This window comes from Pseudorasbora parva, chromosome 4 (genome assembly GCF_024679245.1).
Source record: "Pseudorasbora parva isolate DD20220531a chromosome 4, ASM2467924v1, whole genome shotgun sequence".
Lineage (NCBI taxonomy): Eukaryota > Metazoa > Chordata > Actinopteri > Cypriniformes > Gobionidae > Pseudorasbora > Pseudorasbora parva.
Window position 1 is genome coordinate 8,592,773 of NC_090175.1, and position 7,936 is coordinate 8,600,708.

Sequence of the window (7,936 nt, forward strand, 5' to 3'; positions counted from 1 at the left end):
GTAATGGTTTTTATACTGTAAACCGTATTCTCTATCCCCCTACATTGTCCCTAACCCTAAACCTACCCATCACACACACACACACACACACACACACACACACACACACACACACACACACCACACACACACACACACACACACGTTTTTGTGAAATGTGGGCATAATAGGTGTAATGGTTTTTATACAAACCGTATCCCCCTACACCTACCCTAAACCTTCCCATCACACACACACACACACGTTTTTGTGGGCATAATAGGCGTAATGGTTTTTATACTGTACAAACTGTATTTTCTATCCCCCTACACCTACCCCTAAACCTACCCATCACACACACACACACACACACACACACACACACACACACACACACACACACACACACACACATTTTTGTGAAACGTGGGAATAATAGGCATAATGGTTTTTAACCATACAAACCATTTTCTATCCCCCTACACTGCCCCTACCCCTAAACCTACCCATCACAAACACACACACACACACACACACACACACACACACACACACACACACACACACACACGTTGTGATCTATTGCCTATAATTACTATAAACATACTCACTCATGTCAAACCATATTATTATTTTATGGAGCGCAATATAATGAGCAGAACAGAGGCTGCAGTGCTCTTTAATGGAAGTGGATGGGGACTAGTGTTAAATGCTCTATTTTTATGGTAGCATTTATATTGAGATAAATATTTTGTGTTGCATGAAAGAATATGTCATAGGGGAATGAAATGTCATGAGGGTGAGTAAATGACGGAGTTTTAAGTTTTGGGGTGAGCTGTTCCTTTAAGAACGGTCTTCTGTTCCACTAATGAAATCGGTAAATCGGTAAATGAGCTCGAACATGTACGACTTTCTGAGGCTGTCATCCGCACGGGCACGGCTGTGTTTGGGGAAGTGTTGGCCGATGACAGGACGGCATCTCGGGCGGGGACGCGCCGCGGATTTATGAGCTTGTTGTAGCAACACGAGTTTCCACGGAGAGGCGAGGAGAGGAGAGGAGAAGAGCCCCCTCAGTGAGACACGATCAGCCATTCGCTTCAGGATGAGCTCAGCTCGGCTGATATTTGACTTGGCATTAGTCTCTCGGCTAGTTTTGCAGCGCTGATCAGATCAATGGAGGCGGTGTGGGGTCCACCGGCGGAAGAAGACAGTTCCCCGGTCAGCGAGCTCTCCTTCAGCCTGCAGAACCTCCGCTGTCAGGACAGGTGAGGGACCAAAACATAAGCGTCCGAAACCGAAACGAGTGCACTTGTTCTTCTTCTTCCTCTTTATTTTTTTATTTTGCAATATCGGGTTAATTTATTCAGCAGTTATAAAAAAAATAATTACGTTTTCAAAACGATTTTCTAAATTATTTTTCATTATTAGCCTATTAAAAAAAAAAATGTGAACATTTACTCATTATTAATTGTTAATAATGTTGTTTATATTAATCAATTACTGCCCAATAATAATATAAACTAATAATTAGCCTATTATAATATTAACATAAAATATTAATGATATTAAACATAAACCATTATTTATAATTATGTTGATAATAATAATAATTCATATAATTAATTAAAATAATAATAACAATAGTAATATCAAATCCATAAAAGGAAGGAAATGTAAAACACTTTGTTATTCAGATGCAACTGCCATATTTGGTACATTTCATTTTTATTTAAATAATAAAGTCATTAATCATTATTAAGATTGCTTTGTCTCATGCTTGTGGTCAAAAGTGTCGTCACATTTTAAATAAGAAACTGAAGGATTCATGTAAGATGCATGTTAAATGGAACAAATTAAAAGAAAATATGCCATGAAATGTGCTTTAATGTAATTTTGGAGTGATTTTTTTGACCTACGGTTGCAATTTTGACCAGCAATAAAATACACATGCTTCTATTAGCTCTTTTTTATTTCTATTTTTTATAGAAAAGACTGTGATTTTGTTTTATATTCAAAGAGTCAAATATTTTGGAGAGAATGAACCTGTCAGTTGTGTTCATAGCTTGTATTTGTTGGCCATTTTCTGTCATCAGTGTAAGGAGCTCGCCCCCCTGGAGAAAGCTTGTTTTGACGCCTGAATGCATCAGTCCGCCGCTCAACACACTCTCCAGGGACAGAGAGACGCCGACAGGTCTGGACAAGAGCTACACACACACACACACACACACACACACACACGCACACACACACACACACACACACACACAGAGACACGAGCGCTGCTTAATTAACTCTGCTCTGAGGACACTTTAAACTCAAGCTCTTCCTGCTCCTCGTGTTTGCAGAGCTGACAGCTCCAGTAGTTTTATTGTCTGATCTGTATTTCATTATAAAACCTCGTCACTTCTCGTCAGTGTTCCTGCTTAAGATCCAGGTTTGAAAGTGTTTATCATTTGAATGGAAAAGTGATGGATAAGAAATGGATAAAAGTGACTTAAAATGCTCATTTGCATGCACATATTGTTTATGCATACATCAATTCCAATAATTACTCCAAAGTGTGCATGTTGAACTGTTCATCCCCAGTTATGAATATCAGATTAATTGACTGTATTTTCTCTCAGTCTCTGCGGTGAGGAGACGACGAGCGAGGTAAAGTGAGCGTGCATGAGCTCATATTAATAATGCAGTTGATGAATAATCTGATGATCTGTGATGTTTGTCTTGGCAGAAGCCTGTCCCCCGAGTCCTCTTCAATCACGGTAGGACACACACAGAAATGAAAAGGAATAAAGAATAACATATTTGGATTTTGACATGATTTTCATCTGATGATTCAGCCCGTGTGTCTGTGGAGGGACCGTCACGATCCTCCTGCTGAGCGAGTCTTTGTCAGTAATGCCTACACACACCCTCATTAATAGTAGCCCTCATATTAATCATGCAAAATGTCATTTGAATTATGCATTTCAGTGTAATATACACCTAGTTATTCACCTTATTTGTAATCTGAATGTGCGAGACTACTGGTGTGAAATAACACTTCCTGTTATTCAACTGAACAAAATCATGTTGCAAACTGGTATTTATCATCAGATTATTTTAATTTACTATCATAATCATAAACACATTTATGGAGGCCCCTTTCCTCTACCTGAGGAAATAAATCATAAATTGTAATTGGTAATTGGGATTGGGATGGTAATTATGACACACTAAATCAAAATTATGACAACCCAAGTTGGGTTGGAAATGGACAAACAACATGGGGTTTTTTAACACAGAATTTTTTTAGAGTGTATATATGAACAAAAAAGTGATGGATTAACTCATAATAACGACACAGAAAGTCATAATTATGAAAAATTATGACATACTTAATCAAAATTATGACAATCATATTTAAAATTATAATTATTACATACTAAGGCGAAATTACGACAAATATTTATGACATAAAATTATGACAAACTGTCATAATTATGACATTCAAAGTCATAATTAATACATACTAAGTCAAAATTAGTCATTATAATGACATAAAAAGTCGACAAACCTTTCATCTACTACTACTTAGTATGTCATAATTATAATTTAAGGTCCCTATTTCGACTTTTTCATCATAATTATGACATTAAAAGTAAAAACTGTGATTTAGTTTGACATAATTTCAACATTTAATGTCATCATCTTAGACTTTTATTTTTAATTTCATAATTCGATTTTTTTTCTGTCGTTGGTATGTCGTAATTGTGACTTTTTATGCCATAATTTCATTAAATATGTCATAATTAAGTTTTGAAATTATATCATTTATTTGTGAAATTGACTTCTAAACACGTTGTTTTATAGCGCGAATAGTTTGACCGTTTCCTGCACTGTTATTCTTCTAGCTGATGAATCTGAAGTCTCTCACATTCACAGAAAACTTGCTGCAGCAGAATAATTCCGATAGCTCATTTTAGTGTGTGTGTGTGTGTGTGTGTGTGTGTGTGTGTGTGTGTGTGTGTGTGTGTGTGTGTGTGTGTGTGTGTGTGTGTGTGTGTGTGTGTGTGTGTGTGTGTGACTTTGCACTGTATTGCTGAGGTAAACTGGGTCACACACTCTCATACAGGGCGTGTTTTATTGCAATCTCACCTGCATTCAAACTGATGAGCTGAATATCTGTCCCGCAGAAGCGGCTGCGCGTGCGTCTCTCCAGCAGATTCTCCACAGATGGGGCAGATGGGGCAGACGGGGGCAGGAGCAGGAGGCAGTACCGCAGTGACCCAGAAGAGGACGCCAGTGGCCCGCGAGAGAGGCACGCGCTCGACCCAACGGTGAGGAGAAGGAAAACATGCACGAGTTTCCTCATGATGTGCTTTCAGTCAAACACTCTCTCTGCCTGTCATGTCCATCACGCAGAGAAAAAGGGTGTCAAAATTGTACCATTTTTACCACAAAAAGTTTCATAGTAGTACCTTAAGGTACGCATTTGTACTCAAAATATGCACCTTTTAGGAGTAAACAAAGATGTCATTTTAAGGGTACTGCCCCAGCGACAAGCTGTTGTACCCTAAAGGTACATTTTTGAGACCCTTTTTCTCTGTGTGTACCCTGTTAATGCCTTTAAAAAATAAAAATAAATAAAAAGATATTGACACAAACTATTCTTTTTGTAAACAGCACCCAGAGACTCTGGTGCATTTGTTTTGGCATTGCCATTACTCTAAACTACGGTGGAAAGACTTTTCCCTATTTATTATTGAGAACATGGACAAAGATTTTTATTTACTTTGGGTAAACATTTTATTTGTAATTGTTAAATATAAGCATTTACACAAAAACACAATTTACAAACTTAATCTTTTTATTTTGTTACCAACTATTATTTCATGTTTTGCTTGTTGAAGTACAACATTATTTTTGAGACTATCACTTACTCATTTAATCAAAAGGCTTTAAAAACTATTCAAATATGTAAGTCTTTTAATATTTTACTTTGATGTGATCTATATATATATATACAAATTAGGTGCTTATATTTATTAAAACATACTTTTTTTTATAGCATGTCGCGCTCTGTCTCTATTGCCTGTATCCACTTTTGTGTCCTTAAATGCTCGTTTTTTTTGGAGTCAGCAGCTTATAAAAACTTATATAAACTTCTGGGAATTTTTTTGCTTGTTGTCTGTACACCTTGTGACATGTCAGCTTTTAGCATTGTTATATTTTTTAAAATAAGTCCGAAATAACAAGGAAACCGCTTCCCGTAATAAAAACATAAAAACAAATTAGCAACAAACAAATTAGGTGCTTATATTTACAAAATAAGCATACTAAAGCAGAAATAAGCCCTTTTAAATAAAGATCCATGTTTAATTAATCAAAAATTCAAATGTTTAGTGAAATTAGGAAATATTTAAGAGATCATTAATTTAGTTGTAAATGTGTGCATATGTTTTTTTCTCGTGTCACAAGTAATAATATCAAGGGTTTACACGATTATTTTGTAGTGTGGTTTTTGGTGGAGTATACTAAAATAAATATCATACCTATGAAAAAAAACCCTCTCTGCCTGTCAGTCATGCTATATGATATTATATTCTGCTTTCTAACGTTATTCTCCGCTGCCTGTCCGTCTGCAGGCCGCTGTGAGGTTCAGTCAGATGAGGTCACCGCAGGAAGCCCCGCCCACACAGGTCACACAGGATGCGGTCGCTGACCTCACACTCATAGGGGACTTCAGTAAGGTTAGTACGAGACAGGCTCATAAAGAGGGTCAAATCTGGATCTCCCCTGTGTTAAAATGCCCAACTTTATAGCAGGAAAAACCATGTTTACAACCTGATACAAAAAGTGGTTTTGGTCTATTTGGCTAATTTTGCCCTTCATGACAACTGTGAGAGGGGTGTTTTTTGTTATAACTCATCCGTTTAAATCATATTAAGCCTTAAAGTTCTGCATAATTAAGGGCGTGGCCACTTGAGTGACAGGTGGATTCGCCCTATGGTCGAGCTGGGTGGGCGTGGTTTCAGCATCCACTCACCTCGGCTCCGCCCACTCCCGCCTCTTTGCCCATTGTCAGTTATCTGGGAGTGATGCGTGTCCATATTTTTTTAGTCTGGTTGGCACCAAATGTGGCCTTTATAGTTAATCTTTTGTTTGATTATGGGGAAATAGCATATACACACACTAAATACACTTTTTTGTTATTTCAGATAGATATGGAAAATGATATTGAGTTAGAGTTACTACTTGGGTTGAAATATAGTAATGCAAAACCCTCTAGGCCCCTAGGTGAAGCTTTTACACTATTTGAATGATGATCTCATACCTGCTTGGTTATACATTTCTAATATAAATTTTGGTTATTATTTATATTTTATTGCTTTTACTTGTGTTATTATTTATTTTAGTATATTTTATACTGTATGTTGTAAATGACTTGTCGTGTTCATTGTTTATAATGTGATTGGCATTGAAATAATAATAATAATCATAATAATAATAATAATAATAATAATAATAATAATAATAGTAATAATAATAATAATAATAATAATAATAATAATAATAATAATAATAACAATAAAAAAACTTCAGTAAGGTTGGATCTGCAAAATAAATCGAAGTGAAACAATTTCAAAATGATTACGTAAGATTGTTTTTTTATAAAAAAAAGAAGATTAATTTGGTAGTAAAGACATTTATAATGTTACAAAAGATTTCTATTTAAAATAAATCCTGAAAAAATATATCAGTTTATATAATAATAATACTCATAAATGTTTCTTGAGCATCAAATCATCATAGTTCAAATATTTCTGAAGGATCATGTGACACTGAGGACTTGAAAATTCAGCTTTGATCACAGAAATAAATCATATTTTAATATACATTCACACAGTAAACAGATATTTTAAATTGTAATAATATTTCACAATTTTACTGTTTTTAATGTAAACTTTACTGTTTTTTTTCCATCAAATAAATAGTCATTTGGTGAGACTTTTTGCAAAAACGTACAGACATCAACGTGTAATTTATTTATTAATAATTTGTGGATAATAACACCACTTGTTTTGTTGAGTTTTACCGTTTGTGAATCCATTCAGCCGACCTCTGTATTTGTATGCGCTGTGTATTATCATTGCACCGCTGCACCCATGGAACGGCCTCAAAATTTGTTGATTATTACGCATTTCGGCCTAGAAAATCACAACTTTTAATTTTCCGTTGGTTTTAGTACATGATGTAACTACAGAAAGTGTCAAGTTTTAAATAGGAAAAATATCAAAAGTTTCGGTCATTTTTGAGCGAGATGCTAACGGTCTAATCCGATTCAATGATGTATGCTAAGCTATGCTAAAAGTGCTACTGCCTGATACAGAGATCGGCTGAATGGATTCAAAAACGGTAAAACTCAACTCTTTAACTCTGTTAACTCTGTATAATTTTCAAAAAAGTGGCATATTCCTTTAAAAAAGTACATTTTTAGAGTTCATTCCCCGTTGTCTTGTGTGTTTATTTTATCGTGTCAATTATTTCCATAGCAACACCTGCTTCCTGTGGAGAGAGCCGGCCATCAGGAGCTTCACTGTGTCAGCGCACAAACCGTGAGAAATCATTCCTGTTTTCTTAGCTAGGGTGGATAAAATTTATTTGGTTACATATTAAATTTTTTTCTTAATCACAAAATAGCTTTCAGAGACTGAAACATATTATTGCATGGGTTTATTATTTTAATATCATGCATGGTAAAGTATTGTCCGCTCCTGAAGGTGGCGTCTCTGATCAGAGGTCAGTTTGGTCCTGCAGTGGAAGACTTCCTCATCGTCGACTGCCGTTACCCCTATGAGTACCAAGGAGGACACATTAAGGTACATTCAAATACTGAGTGTTTTTATCAAACCAGCATCTTCCTATCGTGACCTTTAGAGCGTCCTGTGCTCCTGCAGGGCTCAGTGAACCTCTA

General features: G+C 35.8%; 1 protein-coding gene and 1 long non-coding RNA gene across 4 annotated transcripts in view; one reads left to right on the plus strand and one right to left on the minus strand.

The window, feature by feature from the left end:
* The first annotated feature begins 856 nt into the window (after nt 1-856).
* The window catches only part of cdc25d (cell division cycle 25 homolog d), a 10,438-nt gene continuing 3,358 nt past the window's right edge, over nt 857-7,936 (plus strand). For 2 of the 3 annotated variants that reach the window (XM_067440761.1, XM_067440762.1), the window contains exons 1-10: nt 857-1,244; nt 2,073-2,170; nt 2,604-2,631; nt 2,711-2,741; nt 2,820-2,870; nt 4,155-4,298; nt 5,607-5,711; nt 7,515-7,577; nt 7,743-7,841; nt 7,920-7,936. The exon at nt 7,920-7,936 is cut by the window's right edge and continues 144 nt beyond it. In XM_067440761.1, the coding sequence (XP_067296862.1) occupies nt 1,153-1,244; nt 2,073-2,170; nt 2,604-2,631; nt 2,711-2,741; nt 2,820-2,870; nt 4,155-4,298; nt 5,607-5,711; nt 7,515-7,577; nt 7,743-7,841; nt 7,920-7,936 (728 nt within the window). In that variant the 5' untranslated portion in view covers nt 857-1,152. The remainder of the gene's footprint in view (nt 1,245-2,072; nt 2,171-2,603; nt 2,632-2,710; nt 2,742-2,819; nt 2,871-4,154; nt 4,299-5,606; nt 5,712-7,514; nt 7,578-7,742; nt 7,842-7,919) is intronic. The other variant, XM_067440763.1, reaches the window with a different exon arrangement.
* LOC137072829 (uncharacterized) overlaps nt 7,605-7,936 on the minus strand; it is a 424-nt gene continuing 92 nt past the window's right edge. The window contains exons 1-2 of the long non-coding RNA XR_010904690.1: nt 7,894-7,936; nt 7,605-7,813 (exon numbers count right to left, since the gene is read on the minus strand). The exon at nt 7,894-7,936 is cut by the window's right edge and continues 92 nt beyond it. This is a non-coding gene — a long non-coding RNA (uncharacterized lncRNA). The remainder of the gene's footprint in view (nt 7,814-7,893) is intronic.